This window comes from Primulina eburnea, unplaced genomic scaffold (assembly GCF_022965805.1).
Source record: "Primulina eburnea isolate SZY01 unplaced genomic scaffold, ASM2296580v1 ctg973_ERROPOS1174311, whole genome shotgun sequence".
NCBI classification, from domain to species: domain Eukaryota; kingdom Viridiplantae; phylum Streptophyta; class Magnoliopsida; order Lamiales; family Gesneriaceae; genus Primulina; species Primulina eburnea.
In genome coordinates this window covers 224,653-250,684 of record NW_027331729.1, presented here as the reverse complement: position 1 = coordinate 250,684, position 26,032 = coordinate 224,653, and the positions used below count along the sequence as shown (strand labels likewise).

The 26,032-nt window shown below is 36.1% G+C and overlaps 3 protein-coding genes and 1 long non-coding RNA gene across 7 annotated transcripts; 1 reads left to right on the top strand and 3 right to left on the bottom strand.

The window, feature by feature from the left end:
* Window positions 1–829: 829 nt before the first annotated feature.
* On the bottom strand, window positions 830–1,520 carry LOC140822597 (uncharacterized). Its single transcript, XR_012116003.1, has 3 exons — window positions 1,497–1,520; window positions 1,033–1,131; window positions 830–915 (listed from the first exon to the last, which is right to left on the bottom strand). It is a non-coding gene; the product is annotated as an uncharacterized lncRNA (long non-coding RNA).
* Window positions 1,521–1,606: 86 nt separating this feature from the next.
* LOC140822625 (PI-PLC X domain-containing protein At5g67130-like) lies at window positions 1,607–4,103 on the bottom strand. Its single transcript, XM_073183430.1, has 9 exons — window positions 3,900–4,103; window positions 3,753–3,824; window positions 3,521–3,646; window positions 3,308–3,445; window positions 3,144–3,242; window positions 2,738–3,041; window positions 2,178–2,398; window positions 1,973–2,059; window positions 1,607–1,836 (listed from the first exon to the last, which is right to left on the bottom strand). The coding sequence occupies exons 1-9, from the start codon at window positions 3,927–3,929 to the stop codon at window positions 1,624–1,626; spliced, it is 1,290 nt and encodes a 429-aa protein (XP_073039531.1). The 5' UTR covers window positions 3,930–4,103; the 3' UTR covers window positions 1,607–1,623.
* A 6,587-nt stretch (window positions 4,104–10,690) lies between these two features.
* On the bottom strand, window positions 10,691–11,080 carry LOC140822635 (protein RALF-like 34). The gene has a single exon (XM_073183444.1). It carries the CDS (start codon window positions 11,078–11,080, stop codon window positions 10,691–10,693), a length of 390 nt encoding a protein of 129 aa, XP_073039545.1.
* Window positions 11,081–21,167: 10,087 nt separating this feature from the next.
* Window positions 21,168–25,588, top strand: LOC140822612 (uncharacterized). Of its 4 annotated transcripts, none has more exons than XM_073183404.1 (14): window positions 21,168–21,311; window positions 21,494–21,596; window positions 21,690–21,779; window positions 22,190–22,255; window positions 22,424–22,489; window positions 22,627–22,712; window positions 22,840–22,885; window positions 22,963–23,017; window positions 23,607–23,683; window positions 23,780–23,960; window positions 24,038–24,165; window positions 24,242–24,346; window positions 25,057–25,215; window positions 25,314–25,588. In XM_073183404.1, exons 2-14 carry the CDS (start codon window positions 21,576–21,578, stop codon window positions 25,386–25,388), a joined length of 1,155 nt encoding a protein of 384 aa, XP_073039505.1. In that variant the 5' UTR covers window positions 21,168–21,311; window positions 21,494–21,575; the 3' UTR covers window positions 25,389–25,588. The 4 variants fall into 4 exon arrangements, with proteins under 4 accessions (XP_073039505.1, XP_073039507.1, XP_073039504.1 ...); XM_073183406.1 differs by having other exon boundaries at window positions 21,199–21,376; XM_073183405.1 differs by having other exon boundaries at window positions 21,209–21,311; window positions 21,467–21,596.
* The last annotated feature ends 444 nt before the right edge of the window (window positions 25,589–26,032 follow it).

The window sequence follows — 26,032 nt, the reverse complement described above, 5'->3', positions numbered from 1 at the left end:
GAAGCTAGATCCAATAAAAAGGCAGCCTCATCCAATGAAACCTGCAGGCAGATAAGCAGGTTTGTCACGCATAAGAAAGAGGATGCTCGATCGATTAAACGAAAACGAATCATCCATCACTCATGACCAAACTTGAGCGGCTTCCTCCCCCGTTTCCAAATCTTCTTGCCTGAGTTGCCTCCCCTCGGCTGTAACCTTCTCTTTAATGTACTCGATTTGCTCATCCTCCCATTGAGCTAAGTTAGCAACTTTCTAACCAGAATAAAATCAAAATATTACGCATGTATCGGTATCAAAATGAACATAGGATCAAGAGTGCCAAATATTGAAGATGGAAGCAGCAATCAGACTCGTACTTGAGGCGAATCTCATGAGTCGGTCGACATCAGAGCCCATACTCTAAGGGGCCCGATCTTTTTTTTCATACATACCCAAAACAATACATGAATTATAAACACAATTAGCAAATGGGATACACGATCGTTAACTTTTGTTCACCGTTCTGTCCTTGCCAAAGCAATATGTGTGCTACAAAACAGTTCTTCTTATCGCGTTTGAAAGCTATGATATTACCTCAAATTTCAATTTATATAAACGAACAAAATCTTGTTGAGAAATTCTTCTTGGTTTAAGATTATCAGTTACTATCAACTAAAAGGATGGCGCTTTGAACTTCGACCGCTAAAATTAAGCACTTACCTGAAAGTGCACGCTACCACTTCTATCACTTTTCATGCAACATAAGTGGCAGCACTCTCAATCCAAAACTGAATCGAATTTATTTCTTAAAAATATCAAGTAAAACGGCAAATACTCAAGAAAATAACGAACCGCTGACCTGAAGCAATTTGAGAAGATGATTCAAATTCTCAGGTGGTTGTGTAGCAGCTACATCTTTTATAAATGAAACGTGGTCTGCCATTCACACACCGAAACTCTTTAGCTGTTTGTGCGTGTATTTAAGCGTGAAGCCAAAAAATGAAAATGCACCGTAGTATAGACAGACAAAACAGGAATGGCTGGTTACCGTACCAGGAAAAGAAGAGGAGTAGCAGCGCAGAGTGGGACGGCAGTGTATGAAAATCAGAGTGGGTAAAGCGGCGGCGTGTGGAAGTCCGAACACTACTCCATCTAGAGGCGGAGCCACATGGTTCTTTACCTTTACTCGGTTTAAAAGCGCGTGTGCCCTTTTTTTTTTTTTTTTTTTTTTTTAATATATATGTAATTTTGTATGATTTTGAAATAATTTCATACTAATTCAGGTAAATCAATTTAAAATATTAAAAAATTTTAGAGTTTAAAATTTCAATTTAGAGGGAGTCATATTTCTAGTTCCGTCACTAGACGCCAGAGGCGGAGCCACGTAGTTCTTTATCCGGCCTAGCTCAATTTTATATATATATATATATATGTAAATTTTGGAATAATATGATATTAATTCCGATATATCAATTTAAAATATTAAAAGATTTTAATATTTAAAATTCCAGCCCCACCGCACACCTTCATGTCCGTTTCCGGATGCCCTCGGGAGTTGGTTAGTGGATTCAGTGCTTTCTCTCTGGTTGCCGCCAAAAACACTGGTGACTGCCACAAGCCAACGGTATATTTCCAGTATGTTTCTTAAATAGAAAAGGAATTGTAGCCAAATAGGTGGGAATTACACAGCAAGAGAACCATGTTTGAAATTATCAAAATAATCCGATGAAGTCGGAGTGGTCTGATAATCCAGGAACCACTTCCAGGATCTTGTGCTGTGGTGGCGTCTGGAGGTAATTGAGCCGGTGGTGGAGGCGAAAGTAAGGGGACGTCACATGTACCAGATGTCGCATTCGCCTGCCAAAATTTGTACACATATAAGTTACTTAGACTAAATCAGTGTCCAATAACTCTTATGTTGCAAGAAACATGCAAGAAATGTGTGTTTCGACATGTAAATTATGAAAAATTGTCACTTGGCTAACTAGCATACCCTGCAATAGGCTATGCTGACACAACCACATGTCATATGTCCGTTTGCTTCATCAACAGCTTCGGCTGCACCTCCCCCGTCACTCCTCTGCAACAAAAGAAAGCAAGAAAGACTTGAGAAAGGATTGCATAAAGTTTGACAATATTACTTATTAAGGTTCTTCAGATTGCAAAAATAAATCTAGTCGCGTGTACTGTACCTATACCTGGTAAAAATCAACTGCGATGAAATTTGGCCACCGTTTACCATCTGCGTCATAACAAGTCTTCATCATAGTGGCCAGATCCTTAGAATTGTCTACACAAGCCTCTGTTGCATTAGGATCAGTTGGGAAGTAGTTCATCAAGACCAAAGATTTTGAAGTCGTGTTCATGGGGGATGATTCAGAACGACTGAAACAAGAACCATTCATCCCACCGTTACCATCTGTACTTTGACAATATTACTTATTAACAGCTCCTTGTAATTTGTAAACATGCTGCAAGTTAAAGATATTCATTCTTCAATAACACAACACTGGAAACACAGTTATCCATTCATGTCATATTTCAAGATTTTGGTCTCGTGTAAATTTGTTGGACAGCAGCCATTGTCTAATAGCTACCGGCGTGGTATATTAAACCGAACATTGCACGCATAAGCTGTATGGTTTTAAAACTTTGAGTGACAACATTATGAATATCTATGTTTCTTAAAGTGCCCGACACTCTATTGTCAATTAAAGTTTTTAAATTTAGGTCGAATCAAGGAACGATTACAACTCACACTGATTTTCCACCACGTAGTTCCATTCATATGCTATACTTTCAGAAGCCTCCTTCGAGGATTTAGAGGTAAAGACCAGCAACCGATAATTCTTCTGAACCATATCATCCACCGTCGGCCAATCTCCACCGTTTTTAGGCATTTCAGATAAAGGGAACCAGTATTGACTCAGGCCAGATGCATTAAACACTTTCGTCAAGCCTTGAGGAGATGTCACATAGTCCTCAATGAATATGGTGACGATTTCGGTCGGATTCTTTTCGAGAAAATCTTGAATTTCATTCAACACGTTAATCGCAGGTTGCTGGTTGTAACATATCAAAAGACATGTAACATATAAATAACTGACAAGGTTGTAAGCAAATAAACAATCTACAATTCGAAAGGTATATACAGACGAACTTACAAACGCGGTGACATTTAAACAATTTCCGCCGAAGGAGTGACACAACCAAATGTCATCGTTGAAGTCATACATATCAAGCATAAGCCCTCGCACACCATTCTGCAAAAGTTTCGAATTTTTAAAAATATTCAGCTAACAATGAAATCAAAATACTGTCACATTACTTGGAGCTGATTGGTGACGGAATCTTCCTGATTGATGGGAGACAAGAGAACAGAGCCCGTCCCCGATGTCGACCCGGTCCGAGCGTACGAATTGTGGGTCGTCAGCCATGAATACTTGTTAAACGGCAACCCTTTAACCTGATCCAGAAACCCAGATAAGAAATCCAAACCCATATTCAATCAAGATCAGGAAAAACGATATATATGGGGTACCTTGGTGGTGGGAATCAGCGGCTGAACGCGAGTGCATCGGGCCCGGGTGTTGCCATTCGCGGGACAAGAGCCGCAGATCAAACCTGCGTCGCAAGTATTACTCGAGGTGGAACAAGTTTCGTCAATCTGTCTCACGATTCAAGGGAAAACCCATAAGATTTCTTTGATAAATGTGTCAGAAAATGGAAAAGGTAAACAAGATGTTACAAGCAATAAGCTACATATTTTAAACCTTGAGGCAAAAAGAATATCCGAAGAGGAAAGCTGAGATCAAAAACAGCTTTATATGCAGAGAACACAGAACCTGCGATTATCACAAAAGGTAAGAAAAAGCTAACCCCACTTTGCCAAACAAGGGAAATAATACGATATCGGGTACCCGCATTTGAATCTCTTCGGCTGTCCGCATACGGACAGATGACGTTAATGTTCGCAAGAGAAATGTATCCCTTGTGTAAGAAAATTTATGCTCAGATTTCTTTATTTTCCTTGGATTTCTGGTTTGTATAATGGGTGAAGTTTTTACGGTTCAAACTTGGGCTTTCGATCATAACGACTTTTTCCAGCCTAGTTGTACTTAGATTGATCTTTTAATTTTGAAATTACATGTGCATGAATGGTGAATAATTGTGTGAAATCGTCTCACCCTAGAATTAATTTTTTTTCCTAACAAGTTTTTAAAATGGTTAGGTGAACTTTTTTGTTTCAATCATTTGACAATATTTAAAAGCTCTCTTCACTCTATCTCGGTGGGACGTATCTTGGGATTGACCAAACCCGTGTATTATCGTCCCTATTTATCTCAATAGATTCATGATACCAATCATTCATTGAAAAAAGCTTACTCCATGTGCAAGTTGCAACAGAAATCATTACATGTATTATTTCATGGAGTTATAAATTAAGTTAGAAGAGAATTCATCCTCTTTGATAATCTAGAAACATTATTCATCTTATTATCATCAACGCTGCACATCAATTATATTTAATCACATCAACCTTTGCGATATCATTATTAATACTTGTAGATTCACTATGAGCGTGTAACGAGGTCATAGATAAGTGACTGTCTTTAAAATGCGATGGTAGATGCTCATATCTTAGCTAATTGAGGCATACAAGTTGCATTCATTCACTGTATGTGAATAGTCTACTCCAGTACCGGTTCATCTTCAATTTTTAGATCCCAAATAATCGAAACATCCTATAACATAATTTTCATCTCACCACATCTAAAGTTAAACCATGTGTATCACGACGTCATCGTTTAACAAGAGCATGTGTTATCAAAAACGAGAAAACCACATTATAAAACACTATATAACCACATACGATTTAAATACATTAGCACGCGATTATGTTTATTATTGTCAAGATATCACACACAGATAAGATCATCCGAACGCTTCACTCATATTACATGATCAACAATTTAAAAAAAATGCGATGAATTATGTGTCATTTGCAATTACAAAACATTGGGATAGACTGGACCTCGATTTGCTGTCATCATGTAACTTAAATGATATAAATAATAAATTATTATTTGAAAAAAATATTTAGAAAAAGAGTGGGTCTCATGTGAGACTGTTTCACGGATATTAATACGTGAGATGGGTCATCCCTACCCATATTCACAATAAAAAATAATACTCTTAGCATAAAAAGTAATAATTTTTCATGGATAACCCAAATAAGAGATCCGTCTCACAAATATGATCCGTGAGACCGTCTCACACAAGTTTTTGCCTTAGAAAAAATATATAATAAATAATAATAATTTATTTATTAAATATAGTAATAAAATCAATGATATACTTTTTATGTGTGGTTTTCAAATACTTAAATATGAAGTTTGTGCAAATGTGAGTACTATATTGTTGACCGTGAATGAATGAAAGTATGAATATGAATGAAAATATAAAGATTGAAATCGCATTATAATTTAAAATTTTGGTAGTACACAACCAAGTGATTAAACATATAATAAATTTAAACCGAAAACAAATAAATGCATGACAATATCCTTAGATAGATCCACAACATAAATAATTTATACACAATTAATTTTGCAACAATGTACACATGGTCCCCTACACAAAAAAATATTGTGTGGACCACATGCATCGTCCCCTTCCAAAGATAGTGAATGCTACTAGTACTGCGTCAGACATGGACCTGCAAATCGGTCCGTGTTAGCTGCCTTAAACAACAGACACTACTGAGATGCTGCATTAATGCAGCGTCCCATTCTATTGGTAATGGAAGCTGCAATTTTTGCAAACGTCCGCTCTTGCAATAACGTTTTGCCGTAACTTCGGACGTTTTGCAAAATTACTGCAAAACGCCATTGTTGGGAACGAAGGTCAAAAAAATGGTGCATTTGATGCCAATAAAATTGCAGTGTCCCAGCTGCAGATGGTCCACGCGGACCTGTAAATTACAGGTCATGTCTGAGGATGCAGCGTCCGCTGCTCACTTGCGCAAACTTCATATTTGAATATTTAAAAAATATGCGTAAAAATGTTATATTTTATTTATTAATGATTATGTTATAATTATTAATTTTATTTTTATATTTAATAAACTAATTATTATTATTTATAATATTCTTTTTTATAAATATTTATATTTTTTAATACTAAATTTAGTATGTATATAATTTATTAATGATGGATACAAATAGAGATCCAGTCGATCATAGTGTTATGTATTTACAAGCAATGCATATCTTATAAGCAGTTTCTTTTGAAAATGTTGATAATATTGTACGAGTGAAATGTTCAGATAATCTTATCTGTATATTATATCTTGGAAATAATATACGCAATCGTGTATTGTCGTATTTAATCATATGAGGTTATATAGTGTTTTACAATGTGGCTTTGCGTTTTTGATAATTATCTTATTACTATTCATGTTGAACGGTAATGCCGTGAGACATATACATTTCACTTTAGATTTGGTGATGCAACAATAACGTTATAAGATGTTTCAATTATTTGAGCCTAAAAATTGATGATGAGCCGGTAACTGGACTAGACTATTCACATCTTCTACTATTTATTAAAGCAGAGTAGGCTAGAGTAACTAAATTGGTCTGTTTTTTAAAATACCTAAAATACCCTTCACCACCACCACATCACTCCACGTTCTTAACCGCATCCCTCACCCTCAGATTTTCTCATCTTCAACTTCCCACCCATAGTGACGATCTTCTCTGCCGTGAAAATTTTGCTCCTCAGAATTTCGTCGCGCTTGATCCCGCTTCAACCACCTCAACTTTTTGAAGGTTTGATTTTTATCTCTTTCTCTATTCTGTAATATATTTTAACACCTTATAATCGTTTCCCCCTTTTTTTTTTTATCGTCTGAATTTTAGAATATCGAGAAAGGATGCACGTTCTGAATATTAGCTTGAATTTCCCCCTCTTATGAATGTTAATTTATGTTTTCCCCGTATGAATGTTCTCCAATTTTATCTTCTAAATCAAGGTTTATATTTTCCAATGGATGATGAATCACCGTGAAAGATGAATTTAAAATTCCTATGTCTTTTGGTTTTAAACTTTTTCCATTTTTTTTTGCTGGATTCGGGATTATATATGATTGGTTGAAGGGCGTTGTGTGCGCGTGACTCCTACATCTTCTGGTTTTATATTTTCGAATCATACGCCTTCTGGTTTTATATTTTGTCCGATTCTTTATTCTCTCAAATTTTTTTCATCTTGGTTATTCGGTATTCTTAGGCTCATTTGTTATTAGCGCTGTAAATTTACTATCATACAATAAGATGCATTTCATGCCGCTCAAAACTTGGACCGATCTTCAACCACGCCTCAAACCCATCACAATTTTGAGTTTTGGTCAAGTTATGAGAAAAAATCTGAAAGCATGTAATCTGAAATTTTTTTAATAGTTATAGACTAAGCAAGTAGCCAAAATTTTGATATTGTGAAGGTATTGTAATGAATTTATGATATTACCGAACTACGAAGATAATTGTCATACGCCGACCCTGACGCTTTTGTGTCATTTATTGGTCTACACCCACCAGATCATGATTCTGGGATAGAATTCCAGAAGCAAAGTTCCCCTCAATTGGTGGAAGAAGTACATTAGTAAGAAATAACATTTAACTTCAATGGCAAAACTTCACGCAGTCTGTAAGTCCTCATCTTTTACTATTTATCTATACTATTATATTAAGTGTGAGACACTTAGAGTAACTAACTTTGGTGTCTTGGTCTGTTTTACTAATTATATATATTAATAAAATGTTCAGATTTTAAAACAAGTTATATATAGTTCAGCGGATAGAGTCATTGTTTTTGGGGTTCAGGTTATAGGTTCAATTCTCAGAAGTCATTTTTTTTTTTCAATTTATTTTTAAATTTATATATCAAAATTACATTGTAGTCCCTCAATATTTATTATAATTATATTTTGATCCTCATTTAAATATAAATCAAATGAATTATAAAAAATATTATACAAGCACGCAACGCGTGCGTCGGTACACTAGTATAATGAATGAATGACAACACATATGACTTGATTTGTTAGGATATAAGTATCTACTGTCGTATTTTAAAGGCGCTCATTTGTCTATGGCCTCTTTACATACTAATTGTGAATCTATATTTTATGATAATGATAGGTTGTAGGTTGATGTGATCAAATATAGTCGATGTGTAGCGTTGATGATAATCGGAGGAATAATGTTTTCAGATTATCAAGGAGGGTGAGTTAGACATTTGTTTTTACAACTACCTTGTGATATTGATCGAGTGCAATCCTACAGAAAATGTAATATAATTGGGTTTTTGTATATCATGCAGGTATATAATGTGTTTTGAATCTTGATTATATCATTTGGTTTATTTTGTTAACTTTATTTATTATTATTGACATATATGGTTATGTAGTAGAATTAAATGTTTCAATCCTGCCAGACATAGTGTATATCTTGTTGCGCTTGTTGGTGACCCCAAAATATTTCCTGTTGCTCATTATAGTCTACGGTAGTATTTGAAAATTGATATATATAATAATTTTTAAAAAAATATTTGTATATGTAATCATATCTTTTTTAATGTATTAGGTGAAAATCTATGTTTAGTTGCATTTATAGAGATTCTCTGATCGTATAAACAATGATGATGTGCTTCTGAAATTATTAATTTAATTTGTTTTTTTTAAATATTTTGTTAACTTTTTAAAACTTTTTTAAGTTTCACTGTACAACTAAATGATATTGATGTAAAATCATTATTGATCCATACGATAATAGTATCTGGTGATGTGTTTAATCCTTAACCAGTTTCGAGATTGTAGATATATTATCTCAATCGGGTGATACGATAGTTCAGAATGAAACAACTGTACGCATTCGTTTGACAATAGTGACCTACACAATATCACAAGGATAAATCATCACAATATTGATTGGAATGAATATAAAAAAAAATGCAATTCTTATGTGGAATCGAATGTTCGTGTATGTTGTGCAAGGTGAAGTTTATGGGAGATCAAGGAAACCCGATAATGATTTTATGAAGTGGTATGAATGTATTATTGTACACATTATGTCGCTACAATGCATGGGCTTGGTTTCCGTCCATATACACACAAAATGTTTGTTGCTCGACAAGCAAATCCTCAGCAAAATTTTATCACGCTTTCACTTAATTTGCATTAGTCATCTGATAGGGTTGATATTGTTGGACAACGTGGTGGGTTTGATATTTCTGGATCATCCGTTGGGTTGGATACTACTGGTTCATCGTCTGGGTTTTGTAGTATTGGTCTATCTAGTGGTTTCCATGTTCATCCGGTGGGCTATATATTGAAGGTTCTTCTGGTGGGTTTTATACAGCCGGAATACCAACTGCACCGGCAAATATTACAGACAATCCGTTCTTTGATCATGGTTATCAAACTCCATTTTATTCAAAATTTTCAAGTTTTACCGCACTTCTGAACTTTGAACCCCAACAACTTGTGCCTGAATTGAACCCGTGAGAGATGTCATGTCATCGATCCCTTTTCTAGGATATTTAGAAACGCAATCTACCGACAAGATGATGATGCTTCCACAAGACAAGCAAATAATTTGTGTAACAGTAGAGGCCAACGACAACGGCATCCACCTGATTGTGGAACCTGAGGCCACAAGTTTTATTAAATAAAAGACAAAAACTTGTGTAAGATGGTTTCACGGATCGTATTTGTGAGATGGATCTCTTATTTGGGTCATTCATGAAAAAGTATTACTTTTAATGCTAAGAGTATTACTTTTTATTGTGAATATGGGTAGGGTTGATCCGTCTCACGGATTAAGATCCGTGAGACGGTCTCACATGAGACTCACTCTTAATGACTAAGTCTCATGTGAGACCGTCTCACGAATCTTAATCCGTGAGACGGGTCAACCCTACCCATATTCACAATAAAAAATAATACTCTTAGCATAAAAAGTAATAATTTTTCATGGATGACCCAAATAAGAGATCTGTCTCACAAATACGACCCGTGAGATCGTCTCACACAAGTTTTTGCCATATTTAATTTCATACTTAAACTTCTTACCATACTAAAAATCTCCTAAAGTCAAACCATATTTTACATAGAAAAAAATTTAAATAAAATTTTTTTTTTAAATCGAACAACTTTCCTAAATTGAAAATAATTTCGTGTTAATTATTTAGTATTATTTGATCAAATTAGAAATAATAATAACAACTGCAACGCATGTGCATATTTTATTAGTATACATTAAAAAATCTTCAGGAAATCTCTTCTGAAAATTTACTTTAATCTTTTTACTTATCTTAATCTTCCGAAAATCTCTCTGAAATTTGTTGCTTATCCTAATCTTTCGAGAATCTCTTTCAGAAGTTGATTTTAATAAACTAACACCACATAATTTTATATTAATTGTTTAGTATAATTTGATTAAATTAAAAATAATAATAACATATATAACATATGGGCATGTTTTTACTAATAATTAAATAATGTGCGCGGTTTAGAAAGTCTAAACGCACTTATAAGGGATAATATTAACGCAACACTCGAAAATCTCACTGATTAACAAACAAACAACAGATCTGCAACGTTTCCCCCCTCCAAACACGTAAATCTATCACACAGACAAGTGGAATCTGATTACCTTCTGCAGCGGGTGATGGCGGAGCAGCCTCGGGTGTAGGGATGCACGGGGCCCCTGGCTCTGTAGCAGTTGTGCGTGTAGTACGACCTCCCAGATCTCGGCGGGCACGGGATCCTGTTCGCCGACAGCGCGCCGTAGGAGATGTAGTACCTGATCGCTTTCCCCCAGAACAACGACCTCCGAGTCGAGGCTCCGTGTATCATGAGTTCTTCGTCTATTCCTTCTGCGAGCTCCTCCTCGTCGTCGTAGAATGACACCTCCATCTCTTCGTACTGATTCAGCGTGTCTCCTGTGATTCCGAATGTGGATTTGTCGGTTTGAGCTGAAGCGAGGAAAATAAGGAGAATGAGTGGGAGGATGAAGAGGAAGTGCCTGGAGGAAGCCATCGGAGGGATAGAGATAGCAATATTAGTGGTTTGTCAATTTGGTTAGCTGTGGCGCTCAGTTATATGTGTATTTGCGCTGGCGAGCCGTACCACTGGGGACATTGCAGGCACAATAAGTCACATATCTCATGTCTGGTTAAGTACGTCGTTTTCACGTTTGTTGGATAATCAACATACGAGATCGATTAATTTGAACTTATTAGATTTCGGATGTGTGACTTAGATCTTCAGAGTTATATCAGAGATGAATTCCTTAAAAATACCAAGGTCATGAAAGTAAATCAATAATTAGGCAAAAACTTGTGCGAGACGGTCTCATGTATCATATTTTGTTAGACGAATTGGGTCATTCATGAAAAATTATTACTTTTTATGCTAAGAGTATCATTTTTTATTATGAATATCAGTAGGATTGAGTCATCTCACAGATAAAGATTCGTGAGACCGTCTCACAAGAGACCTACTCCAATAATTATACACTTAAAAGTAAAATTTTCATTTATATTTGTTCATATCCCAAGTTTGTTTTTTGCTTTCTAACCTAAGGATAAAAGGAATTATCAATCAATTACCTCTGCTCTATGAATGGGTGCAATAATTCAATGTTTGTTTTTTCATTAACATGTGACCTCTGCTATGAACTACATGGACAAATTCGTGGCCCATCCAAGGCCTCATATACAACAAAGTACTTTTTGTAAAAAGATACAACTCGTTATCAAACTGGGACTGAACACATCTCTCTTTTTTAAGACTATATATGTATATGTATATGTATATATGAGAATTAATTAAATTAAACAAAGTTCCTTTTTTCTTTTTTTTTATCGATTTGGCATTTAAACATCCCAGAGATCTTTCCCTCAAATGGAAACGAGGAATGTTAAAGAAAAAATTCCAAATAAAATCGAGTAACCAAAATATTGGACTATAATAGGTTAAAAAGCTCACGAACGAGTAAATTTACAGCTAAAGCTTCTCCATGATAAATCTTTTATGCACGTTACATATGGTTTAAAAAATCTGAACATGATATCGTGCAAAATTTGAATTGCTTAAAAATCTTTTACACACGCTGCATTTTTTTATTTTTCGATATAATTTCATGTAAAAACACTTAAAAAGCATGAGCATCAATTAAAAAAAATTCAAGAGAGGATTTTATCGATAAATTTATTTATACACCATGGTTTAATTTCAGCTCATTGAATTTTAATAGTTAAAGTAGATAATAACTATAAAAAAATATCACCAATCATTAAAAAATTATCCACTTTAAAAACCATTCTCTTAAATACAACTGAGATAGTCGCAAATTTTGTTTGAAATAATTTTAAGCCAAAATTGAAATTTTGATAAGATGTACTTATATGTTGCGATTTTGGTTTTCCCCACATTGTGAAATTTCAGTTTCGATCCGCTATCTTTTTTCTATTTTTTGATGTGACGCTGACATATATAATGAGTGCATGCAACATCAGTATTCTCTTAGAAATTTGAATAAAATTGCAAAAAATGTTGAAAAATACAGGACTAAGATTAAATTTGACAATATAAAAAAATAAAATTGCAAAACAGTAAACATATCGGATTAAAATTATAATGATCATTTTTGCTAATTTTGATGATTAATTTCAGGGAAAAAATTATTAACCCTGTGTGGTTTTTTTCTTCATTTGAACGACGATGATAATGTTTTATAAAGTATTGTATTTGCATTACAATTAGTATCTTAATTACATTAGGACTACGAGTAGGTTTCTTGTGAGACCGTATCACGGATCATATCGGTGAGACGGGTCAACTTTATCCATATTCACAATAAAAAGTAATACTCTTAGCATAAAAAATAATACTTTTTCATAGATGATCCAAATAAGAGATCCGTCTCACAAATACGACCAGGGGCGGATCTAGGATTCCGACAGAGGGGGGGCCGCTTAGTTTATTGAACAACCGTCGCTATATTGCGACGGTTTTTCAACAACCATCGCTATATGGCGACGGTTATAATAAACTGTCGCGGATTTTGCGACGGTTTCCGTCACAACCGTCGCTAATCCAAAAAAAAAGACGGATTCAGGTTTCGAAATCGGGTGGAGCAAACGTTATAATTGACTTTAGCCACTTAGATACATGGGCATATCTTTCATTTTGGGGGGCCATGTATATATATATCTGTTTATATATTTAGTTTAAAAAAATTAATATATACTAAAAAAAAATTTTAAATTTTTTGGGGGGGCCGTGGCCCCCGTTCGCCCTACACTAAATCCGCCCCTGAATACGACCCGTGAGACCGTTTCACACAAATTTTGCCTACGACTATTAATTATACTCTCGGTATAAGATCAGATAATTAGGATTTACATAAGTCTATTACTTATGTTCAACACTACATTCAGTATTCAGATTCATGTTATTTTTTCTTTTAATTCAGGTTTTTAATTGTTTTGTTTCTCTTCTGATTCGCTGCATCAGGAATTTCAGAGACTCGAAGATGGTGGCTGTAGCAATTGAGTAAAGAAAAAATTCACGCTGGAGATGGTGGTTTTAATCCTGGTGCCTTCATCGTCTCGCCATGCTTCGCCTTAGCTCCACCGCAGCCTTGACCACAAATGCACCTTCTACCATCCGAAGCCATATTGTTTTGATAATTGATTCAGTACTAGAACGTGCACCGCCGTGCATGGTTGTCTTGGATGAAACAAGGGTCCTGGTGGCAGACGCCGCATGCATAGGCGGCAGCCGGCAATGGTAGTGATATGAAATTGAGGTGGAGCACGGCGAGGCAATCCAACGCATATGATGCGAAGATGGAATGAAGCACAAATTCAAATATTGTCTAACTAGCGTAACTATCCCATTCTAAAAAATTATATATATCTTAATGGTTATATTATTTTAATTTAATATTAACCCAAATTGACATCTTTCTTAAATAAAATTTAAATGCTTTTTGTCAAAGTCAATTGTTGACCATTGACAGTACGGTCCACCATTGACCTTGGTCAATGACTCACATTTTTTGTATATACGTATCTTTTATCATCCATATATGTTCGAGCTAAACCCAATGATGCTTGAAATGTTGTACAAAATGTACGCACAAACAGAAAGGAACAAGGAAAGAAAACAACGTCAAAAAGAAACAGTATCGCTAAGCTTAAAATAAGCAAACCGAGGCCTGTATGTAATACAGTGTCCTTAAAACAGATTCGTCCCCTCCGGTGTGTGCTTCGAGGATGAACGTGGACGTCTGTTTCCCAGGATACAACGGAAAACCAGCAGTACCGTAGCACAAGGCACCACGACGACGAACTGAAGCAGTACCTGAACTTTATCACGAGACAGTGTGGCGACCGAAGAGCAGCAGCCGGTGGAAGCAGCGGCAGCCGAGACAGCAGAACAAGTAAAGCTTCGAAAATTTCAGAATGTAGGAGGTGTGTTGGATCTTTTTTGAAAGACTTAAGGCTGCCTCTATTTATAGGCACTCATCAGGACAGTTACGGCTGGCCATACGAAAGGCCAAAGGTCTGGCTAGCTGAAACACCAAAGGGCATTTCAGTTGGAACACCAAAGGTCAACTGAAACTGTCCCAGCTGAAGCACCAAAGGTCACAGACCATTTCGAAAATAAAAAATAGCAAAAGCTAGGTAAGCCTTGGTGGGAAAATTTTGCCTTGATCGGTCCGACATTCGACGCGCACGTACGCCTGCACACAAGTCAAGCCTTTTTCCACTGCAAATCGGGCCCATGATTTGCACCCCCTGCGCCTGTGCAGAGAGAGCCTCTTGACCAATCATTGTTACACCTCCATAAAGTATAACACAATATAAACTCACCAATGCTATATTCATTTTTAAATGTGGGAGATTTCCCACTTGCCATCTACTAAGCCTTGTCCAATTTCTCATTCAAAGAACAAGCCCAATAGCCCAATAAGCCTAAGTCCAACATGAAAACCATAATCAAATCATACACGTTAGTCAAGAAAAAAAATGGTATCTATATAGATACCTGTGACTCGATATTCCAGATCAACACGATTTATTTTAAGAGTCTTTTACTTTCTCTCACGCTCTCTAACTACAGATATCTAATTATTGATAAAATATAGTATAACATAACTTCGTCGTGTAATCTGGAACATGACTCCTTATTTATATGTAGAGTTTCTATTTAAGCTCATTGATGCGCTCAAAAATGCGCATCCATAAAAATACCTTGAATCAATGATCACGAACCAATTCTTCAATATACCGAATCAAACCACTCCAAAAATATAACTGTGTATCAAAGAAAACGTGTGAGATGACTCCGCCCGAAGGCGAAGCCACTCCGACGCTCAAGTCAGTATATTATTTGAGGGAAAAATATAAGACTGATGTAAATAATTGTACATGAAATCGTACCTTGATTAGGGTTTAGGAGCCCTTTATTTATAGGTGTAGAGTCTTAGTTGATATGGAATTTTGTAATACATGGTAACTAGATTTCTGCATATCCATATAATATTTTGTGACACCTCTAAAATATAATTAATGATATGATAGGATTTTTACCATATCATCACTAGTACCCCCGCAAAAAAGTGACGACGAGTGAAATGATGGAGGAACGTTAAATGAATGAATTATATTTTAGAGTATGTAAGATAATATTCTGGTTGCATGTAATAGTGTCCTTTGAGCGTTTGTTGTGGAGTGTACTTTTTGAGGTGAGCCAAACAAACGGTCAACGTAGTCATCTGTTACTGAATTGGTAGTCAAATATATGCTCTTTCCTATTGAGTCGCTAGAGAGTCAAAAGAGCCAAGAGTGGCTATACTCTTAATATAAACCGAGTCAAGATGTTGAGACCAGCATAAACAAGAAGTTCGAGATATATCGACTACTGAAAGTCAAGCTCAGATGAAGAGCCATAAAGAATATCCTGCTAATAACCGAGCTAAGTATAAATAAGATCCTATTGAAAATCGAGCTCAAATGAAGAGCTATAGATAATATCTTCCTGAAAATCGAGCACAAATAAAGAGCTATAGATCAAAGACTGCTGAAAACCAAGCTCAAATAAAGAGCTATAATCCTCCTAAAAACCGAGCTCAAATAAAGAGCTATAAATAATATCCAGCTGAATACCGAGCTCAAATAAAGAGCTATAGATAATAGTCTGCTCAAAATCGAGCTTAAATAAAGAGTTATAGATAAGATCATGCTGAAAACCGAGCTCAAATAAAGAGCTATAAATAATAGTCTGCTGAAAACCAAGCTCAAATAAAGAGCTATAGATAATAGTCTGCTGAAAATTGAGCTCAAATAAAGAGTTATAGATAAGATCATGCTGAAAACCGAGCTCAAATAAAGAGCTATAGATAATAGTCTGCTGAAAACCAAGCTCAAATAAAGAGTTATAGATAATATCTGAGTGCCGAGCAAAGTCGAGCTTATGTAATTGCATTGAGGTGCCGAGCAAGGTCGGGCTTACTGAGGTGCCGAGCAAGGTCGAGCTTACTGAGGTGTCGAGCAAGGTCGGGCTTACTGAGGTGCCGAGCAAAGTCGGACTTATGTAATTGCCAAGCAGAGTTGGACTTACTGAGGTGCCGAGCAAGGTCGGGCTTACTGAGGTGCCGAGCTGGGTCGGGCTTACTGAGGTGCCAAGCAGAGTTGGACTTACTGAGGTGCCGAGCAAGGTCGGACTTATGTAATTGCATTGAGGTGCTGAGCAAGGTCGGGCTTACTGAGGTGCCGAGCAAGGTCGAGCTTACTGAGGTGCCGAGCAAAGTCGGGCTTATGTAATTGCCAAGCAGATTTGGGCTTACTGAGGTGCCGAGCAAGGTCGGGCTTACTGAGGTGCCGAGCTGGGTCGGGCTTACTGAGGTGGCGAGCAAGGTCGGGCTTACTGAGGTGCCGAGCAAGGTCGGGCTTACTGAAGTGCCGAGCAAGGTCGGGCTTTACTGATGTGCCGAGCAAGGTCGGGCTTACTGAGGTGCCGAGCGATGTCGGGCTTACTGAGGGGCTGAGATGGGGTGCCTGATAGTGAAAATCACATGAGTGGAGCCCAGGCACGGTGCATCGAGCATGCTGTAGGACACTGCAATGAAGCACAAAAAACGAGACAAAAGAGAGCAGAAAATAATTATCTCAAATATTTGAATTGGATGATGCAACGTATGAACTTTATTATAAAAAATCCTTGTTCGGATAATGATAAAATCTCAAGTACATGAAACTTATCCCATTGATAAAATATTATGAGCTTTGTAAAGCTTCAAATATAGTGAGAGAAATATCGTGATTTTAATAAAATCGAGCATGACAAGTACTTGATGAAATTATGTATGAGGTTGGGCATATTTGGCTCAGATTAAATAATTCATCATAAAAATCTAAAATATAACATGAAATTTGATCTCAAGCTCATGCAGCTAGTTACGAGCTAGTTACATTAAAAATAAACAAAACAATATAGAGGTCATACTAAATTGAGTCAGCATAGTCTCAAACATAATAAAATTCAGTTGAATCATCACGGCTCTATCAACTAGACAATGGAAACATGGAGTAAAAATTCAGCATACTTTAGCTATGAAGATCCAAAAAGTCAATGAATCCCAATGAATAATATGATTCCCGAAATCAATAAGTGAATAACCCAATTCGAAAAATTCACCTAGCTCGATTTAGGTGGTTCAAGGCAAATAAATTATCATAGACGAGTAACAATGGAGCGATAGGTAATCTTACACAACCTGCAAGGGAGTATCCTAGCATAATGATAAAGGTTGGCTCTTGAGACATTCTAGATTGTCAAAGAATATGCATAAGTTGGTTAAAAGTAACTTAAGGATATTGTTGCAGTCAACCAATTCATTACTTCCTTTTAAGCTAACTAAAGAAACCCTTAGCTTCTCTAAAACTCACTTTTGCTAAAATAATTCACAAAAATATAGTCATACGAGTGCATATAACAACATTAATGAATCTCGGGCGGTTGTTCAAGAAATCTTACTTTTTAATGCATACAACTCAAAACCGAGTATACATAGTACAATGTAGAATTAACTACATAATTAATTTGTTTCGAGTGGCGAGATCAAAATATCACATGGAAAATAAATATATTATGTGTTTCAGTCTTTTAGGATGTGAGTGGGTGTATCCATATTTATCAAATGATACATGTCCCTTTGTCAACAATGAAACAAAGTTTATAAAATAATATTTAACATAATTGAGCAGTAAAAACAATTAACACTTATCTTCTGAAGTAGCGAGCCCATAAGTGATGCTTCGAAGCCACACCATTAGAAAATATATAATGCATGCCTCGAAGATGGATTCTCAGCCTAATCTTTGATAGAGTATTATGAGTGAGGAGGACGGTGGCTGCACACGGTGATGAAATTTTCTTGTTTTCCCCCGGAAACTCCATTAAGTGTAAGAACACATTTCAACCTATAAAGTCAGGAGAATCAAAAGATAAAGGCAGCCCCTTCAATTTCTGCAACCAAGCCCATAAGTTCGAACCAAGGAGCCTTGATAGTAAGAAAAAAAAAAATCAAATCTCCTATGAATATTCCAATTCATAGTAAATAATTTCTTTAGTAAGTGTATCCCTTTTATCCTAAAATGATACTTATTTTTCAAATCACACTAACTACATCATGCAACATAAAGGGTAAGACAAATAAGCTCTAATCCATTTATCCTGAGACTAGGCAGCAGAATAGCTTAACTATAGCTCCACAATTTGAAGCTGTTGTTCAGCAATTAAATTATAGCAATGGGAAATAAATAAAAATGTTAAAGAAATTCCTTGGTTGGAAGAATGTGAAACATACAAGCACTCGAACGAAACATTGATGGCCTCTAGAAGAACAAGGCTGATAACAGTTCTTGAAAACCTTCGATTGAAAGAACTCAACTCGGGGTTTTCAATACCACTCCGGCTTAATTATGGCTGCCAACAAGCATAGATTCATCCTTAACACCAATCTGAGCACCGTAATTCTGTCAAATCGTTGAAATCTTTCATGAGGTATGCGTGTCTGAGATCGGTTAACTCAAGCATTCCATGGAACAATTAGAATGCAGCATGCGAGAATTGAAAAACAAATCACAGATCTCGAGGAGACATGATCATCGACTTAGTGACAATCCAATCAAGAAATCTGTTGGGTCCATAGTTATGCGGCTGAGATGGCGAAGCGAAGAGCAAGACTGGTGCTTAACTGAACAGCGTACGGTGAAGCATGCTTGTGGGTCGACAACTCGAACTGTGGTTCTCGACAGTGAGTGTAATAGCGAAGGATCGAAAGTGACGAACCGTTAAGGAGCGGCGATGTGGGCTTTGTGGTGGGGAGACCTATGTAGTTCACGTGGCAGAGTTCTAGAAAAAACGTGGCATGGAGGGGGGGTTCAGTGACGATCGGATATGCGTTGGGGAATACATGTCTTGTTTGATTTTTCCGGTTGGTTAAGAAATCACGAGTGGGTATCTGGCGGCTTGGTGGGGGAATTGCAGTGTATTTTGTTCCATGTATATGATAGGGTGCGGTGATGGGTTTTCTCTTTGTTCTTTTTCTCAATTCAACCAGTAGATCCAATCATGGGAATAAATTTCGTTCCCACAGACGGCGCCATTGATGGGCTCAAAAAATGCGCATTCATAAAAATACCTTGAATCGATAATCACGAACCAATTCTTCAATATACCGAATCAAACCACTCCAAAAATATAACTGTGTATCAAAGAAAACGTGTGAGATGACTCCGCTAATTGTACATGAAATCGTACCTTGATTAGGGTTTAGGAGCCCTTTATTTATAGGTGTAGAGTCTTAGTTGATATGGAATTTTGTAATACATGGTAACTAAATTTCTGCATATCCATATAATATTTTGTGACATCTCTAAAATATAATTAATGATATGATAGGATTTTTACCATATCATCACTCATCATTCAAATAAAAAAAAAAACCCATTTAGCCTCTACACGTAAAAGACAACATTAAAGTCTAAATAACCCGTAGCCTTATTTAGATCACTTTTATGAGCTTAACTTTATTTGACTATTAACAAAACATAAAAGATCCACATATTTTTAAACCCAACTGTTGAATCAATGTTCCAATATTTGAGAATGTTGGACGAGGAAATGATGCTGGATCTTACTCTAGTTCCTAAATTGTAAAATGAAAATGCACGAGGGTTTTTATTCATACGATGTGATCAGAATCTATGTCAATTTTGAAAAAAAAAAGTAACCAAAAAAACAAAAGCAGACCATGATCAAGTCTGTTGGCTCTATCATGTCTAAGGATGTAATCGAGTCGATCCGAGCCGAACTCTTTAATGTTTGAGCTTGGTTCATTTATATCGAGCCGAGCTCGAGCTTTATTTAACGAATATATGTATGACTCACGAGCTTATTCAAGCCTTTATCGAGCCTAAACAAGCTTAATAAATATGAACTATACATTTAAATTTTCATTAAATTAATTAAAAAGTAATTTATATACTTAAAGAAAAATATATTATTCTTATTAAAATTTTTAAATTTATTATAATAAATAAATTTAATAGATTTTTCTATATATTTAATAAATAATATGCAAAATCAATAAATCAAATATCAAAACTATTATTTTTTCATCTAAAAGATTACTCATGAACTTACCAACGAACATGTTCACGAGCTAATGAGCCGAATACTGTAAAGCTTGAGTTTGGTTTGTTTATCTTAACGAGCCTCATTAAACGAGCTCAAATGAGCTTTTATCGAATCGAGCTTCGAATAGTTCACAACAATTTGGTTCGTTTACATTCCTAATCATGTCTTACAAGTGTATATATTGCATAAATTTAAAATAAATAACACACCAACCAACTTGCATGAGTGGAGTCTTTATTAATGTTTATTAATAATAATGGGACGACTAAGATCTCAAGCCAAATTTAGGGTATCGGTATCAAATGAGTCTTGACCTTACTCTGAACTTCCAAGTTTCATTGTTTCTATTTCCTTGACCAAAAAAAGAAAAAGAAAAAGAAAAAGGAAAAGCGTGTTAGTATACGGGATAAATCGCTATTTCCTCTTTTGGCCATATGTAAAGTGGAAAACAAAATTCAGGCGAGCTTATAACCGCGGAAGGCTGCGCGGCGAGCGATTGAGAGCGCGAGCGATCGAGCGACTTTAGGGTTTTGATTCCCAATCGAATCGAAAGGTTAGTGATGAGTGCCCCGAAGCTATTCAGAGTCATTTCCTTTATGAATCCTGTTTTTTCTTGAGGTATTTTATCTGTCTTCAGTATCAAGGATCGGAAAAAAAAAATGGTGAGTTTGATTTGGTATCTTGTGCTGATTGTGTGTTGTGAGAAAGAGGTGTGCCTATTATTGTTGTGTGCAGGAAGAGTGCTTGAGCGATTGAGGGTTATTGAGAGAGAGAGGGGAGGAATTCGAGAGCGGCCACATCTATTTCGTCAATCGTCATGTCTGATCGGAAGCTTGTCGTAAGTTTACAGATTTTCGTCAATGGGACCAAGAAAGCGATGTTCTATATCGAGTTTATGAATTTGTGCATGTGCTTTGGTTTTCCTCTTTAGGTTTTGGGAGTTCCCTGGGATGTGGATACTGAAGGGTTGAGAGAATACATGAGCAAGTTTGGGGATTTAGAAGATTGTATCGTGATGAAGGTTAGTTCTTTGCTGTTTTGGTTATAAAGATCTGGTTTTGGTGTCCGACACCTCTTGACTATTGTTCTGGAGTTTACAGGCTTAATGTTTTTTATATTTTCATAAGATTTAGGCTTCTATGTTTCGTTTTTGGACTCCAAGTAGGAAGGAATTGATAAATTGTCTCCCCCACGAACGCAAAATTGTGGGAAATTTCTGTTTTATTTTTTGTTGATTTCTCATTAATTTTTTATACCTGGAACTGTTTTATTTGATTTTTGGGCGGTAATCAAATTTTTATGATATGTCTTCATATTTTTCTAGGTGCTGCATTGAGAACGTAATTATACTTTCTCAGTTCTTATAGTTATGATATTGTTGGGTTCAATGTTTAAAGGCATCCCTTATCTTTTTTGATGTAATGATTTCAGGAGCGGTCCACAGGCCGTTCGCGAGGCTTTGGATATGTAACGTTTGCTGCTATTGAGGATGCCAAGGTAATGTAATGCACTGCTTTGACACATGATTGTAACCCTCTTATGTTATTCCGCATGGTTTGAATTTCAATGTTCATTCAACTGTCCATTGTGTTTTTCTATGTGTGCGTGAGAGCAGAATTTCAAGCATCATTGTGATAACATATATTCTGTGTGCGCATGCTACAGGCTGCATTAACTAGCGAGCACTTCCTTGGCAATAGGGTTTTGGAAGTCAAAATAGCCACGCCTAAGGTTACCTTCTTAAATCATTCAGCTGTTCCACAATATCCATTTCAAAGTCCTGAACCTGTCCATAACCCATTTGTTTTTTGTTGGTGGCTGGTAATAACCCTGATGTTCTATTTGAATCTTCTATGTGCTGTTCGCAGGAGGAGATGAGAGCACCATCAAAGAAAGTGACCAGGATTTTTGTGGCGAGGATTCTACCATCTGTCACTGAAGCTGCATTTAGAAGGTTCCTTGGACCTCGTATACCAATTCTCGCTCGCTTGTTTTGTTCAATTTGTTGATTTTCAGTGGGGATTGGGTGTGGATTTACACTTGACGAGATTAAATGTGATTTATGTTATATTATTTTGCAGCCATTTTGAAAAGTACGGTGACATAACAGATTTATACATGCCAAAGGTTAATACTTCTATCTCATTTCCTATGAATGGCAGTTTGAAATATGTAGCATCGTATCATCCAATTTTTGTTCTCAGGATCCAAATACCAAAGGTCATCGTGGAATTGGATTCATCACCTTTTCAGTTGCTGGTAATTTTATTGTTAATGTTGTTCTTATAGTCTTATTTACTTTTTTCTGTATGATTTTTATGGGTACCTTTTGAAACCTTTGTGAGAAGTTTATTAGGTGTAGGTTCTATTTGCACATGTCCAATTATTCAAATGCATGAAATATGGTACCAGTATATCCTTCTTGCGTCTTTTCAAGAAACGTCAAATGCCCACATCCTTTCATCTTGCTGTAATTAGCTATTTTCTTAAGTTATTGGCTTTTAGTGGTGTTCCTTTCCATGCATCTCTTGCTGGATTGTAATTTGGCTTGTCCATGTGGTTCTTAACTGTACGAAATTACGAATTCACTATCATAATCCTATTCCTTTTGAATTGCAAAGAAAATTTAAGCTAAGGCGTTTTCATTATTTTGGAAATTCTTACGTATCCATGTGGCCAATTTTAGAAATTAGAACACTGGAAAGGTTAAGCTTTTGAATATGATTAGTTGATGCAGTGTTCATGACACTTTTTTAGTATGCATTTGGTGTGCAGGCAATGCCATTTTTTGCCTTTTTATTGTTTTTACTGCAGAACCCACCTTCCATCCTGTCTTTTATAATCACAGATGCAGTGGATGATCTGATGGCTGACACACACGAATTGGGAGGATCAACTGTAGTTGTGGACAGGGCTACTCCAAAGGTAGCTACAATTTTATTTTAAAATTCTAGTTAAATTCGTAAATTCATTGTATAGTTAGAGTCTCCTTGTTCACTTGATAATGATAATATACTGTAGGAGGATGATGTTAGACCTGTTAGCAGAATGCCTCAGGGTCAGGGTGGGGGTGGCGGCGGGGGCGGCGGTGGAAGAGGAGGAGGATATGGAGCTTATAATGCTTACATTAGTGCTGCAACTAGATATGCTGCGCTTGGTGCTCCAACCTTGTATGATCATCATCCTGGTCCTTTTTATGGAAGTAAGTTACTTCCTGAAAGCAATCTTGATTATCTTTTAAACGATGTGTTGCACTCAGTTGTATAATTGTTGATTAAGGAGGCGAGCCACCTCGTGGGATGGGCAAAAAGGTTTTTGTTGGCAGGCTTCCTCAGGAGGCAAGTGCAGAAGATCTTCGTCAGTATTTTGGCAGATTTGGTCGTATTTTAGATGTTTATGTTCCAAAGGTAAGAAATAGATGTGATAGCTCATATGTATCTGTACTTGTTTAAATAATTGTGTGAATTGTCGTACTTTGCATAGGATCCCAAGAGGACTGGTCATCGAGGATTTGGTTTTGTAACTTTTGCTGATGATGGTGTTGCAGACCGCGTAGCTAGAAGATCTCATGAAATATGTGGGCACCAGGTGTGACTCTGTCCAGGAAGTTATGATTTTTACAGATGTTTTATGCTCCCGATGTGTACAGATTTAGGTTTCAAAACATCGTGATTCGTAATTTTCCTTAAGTTTTCTGCAATGTAAAATCTTGAACACGTCGGGCAATGCTTGATGTGCCGGTCTAGCGGGTTCAGTTTGACTCGTCACTTGTGAGAAAGTACCTAAAACTTAGGACTGATTTATCCGGTAATACTTGACAAACAGAAAAGTGATCACTTGGTTATCTGACAGACGGCAGGATGTGTTTTTCACTTCCATCAGTTTACCAGAGATGTCCTGCCAATGGCAGCCTCAAAAGATCTTCACAAATTAAATACCCCATCAACAATTCATTTTGATGCATTATTCTTTGTAGATGACATCTGCCCCTACGTTCAGTTTCAATATATATATATATATATATATATATATATATATATATATATATATATATATAGATATATGTTATTCTTACATTTGTGGATATTATCTCTTTGTTGGTATATATATATATATATATATATGTTATTCTTACATTTGTGGATATTATCTCTTTGTTGGTGAAATGCCCGTTTCTATTTACAGATATTTGATGTAACATGCATTGTATTTGTTAGGTCTTCAACATACATGGTAATTGTAAATGAGAAATAGTACGAGTATTAGTAATATAGAGGTTTTAATCCGATGCATTGCAGGTTGCAATTGATTCTGCTACACCAATTGATGATCCTAGCCCCAGTAGTAATTTCATGGCGAGTAATCCTCCCGAGCCATATGGCTATGGTGGACCAGGGTATGGTGGACATATGCGTAGCAGTTATGGAAGAATGTACGGCAGCCTGGATTTCGACGATGTGAGTACAGTTGGTCCTGGAATCAAATTTTCGTTATAATATTCTCACCATTGTGCTAACACTCGATCCTTTCTATGTTGTGTATGTTTGTTTGATAGTGGGGTTATGGAGCGGGTGGCAGTATGGGTGGTGGTAGACCATCACGCCCAGATTACAGGTACAGGCCTTATTAGTTGCCGAAAGGCGGCTGCATCTACGTCTGGTCTTGTTTATGAAATGTGAACCATTGCTTTTGGGATTCGTGGATGATCATGAAGCCAAATGTTTTATCTTATTCATCCATTAGTCGGTTACGTAAACATGTGAGTTATTGATTCGTTGTTCTTTAGAATTTAACTTGTTAAATTGGAAGTTATTGAACGATGTTTCCTACTGTGTTACACGTTTTACATTAGGGTTAGATAGCACAAACCAAGTTCAGGACGCAAGTGCCAACAGCCAGCCCTATGGGATTACACCCAACCACAGTTTCAGCTTTTGATGTTTGGTTTTGGTTCCTAAAATTAATCATCCTGAAATGCGTGGAATCAGAACAGTAAATTAATTTTTGAAAACTAATTATGAATATAACTTTTTGATTTTGGAACCCAGCCTTAATGTTCGATTTCTAAAAATAATCAACCGGAGCTGTGCGAAATCATAATTGCAAATTAATTTAAATACATTATAAAATATTTAATAAAATTTATTCCTTTATATTTTTAATAATATCTTATAAAAAAATTGTTGAATAATTAGTTTGACTGTTTTGCTTATTAAATCATTTTTTTCTCATTTCAAGGGATATAATTTAGTTCAAATCGATTCAAATAATGAT

Bases quoted from the DNA above. Each gene is read 5' to 3' on its own strand.
- LOC140822625 (XM_073183430.1), bottom strand. From the start codon at position 3,929: ATGCGGACAGCCGAAGAGATTCAAATGCGG. The intron at 3,825-3,899 runs GTACCCGATATC...TGATAATCGCAG, and splicing joins CCGAAGAGATTCAAATGCGG to GTTCTGTGTTCTCTGCATAT. The intron at 2,060-2,177 runs GTATAGGTACAG...CTTTTGTTGCAG, and splicing joins TCGCAGTTGATTTTTACCAG to AGGAGTGACGGGGGAGGTGC.
- LOC140822635 (XM_073183444.1), bottom strand. From the start codon at position 11,080: ATGGCTTCCTCCAGGCACTTCCTCTTCATCCTCCCACTCATTCTCCTT.
- LOC140822612 (XM_073183404.1), top strand. From the start codon at position 21,576: ATGTCTGATCGGAAGCTTGTC. The intron at 21,597-21,689 runs GTAAGTTTACAG...TTTCCTCTTTAG, and splicing joins TGTCTGATCGGAAGCTTGTC to GTTTTGGGAGTTCCCTGGGA. The intron at 25,216-25,313 runs GTGAGTACAGTT...TTTGTTTGATAG, and splicing joins GCAGCCTGGATTTCGACGAT to TGGGGTTATGGAGCGGGTGG.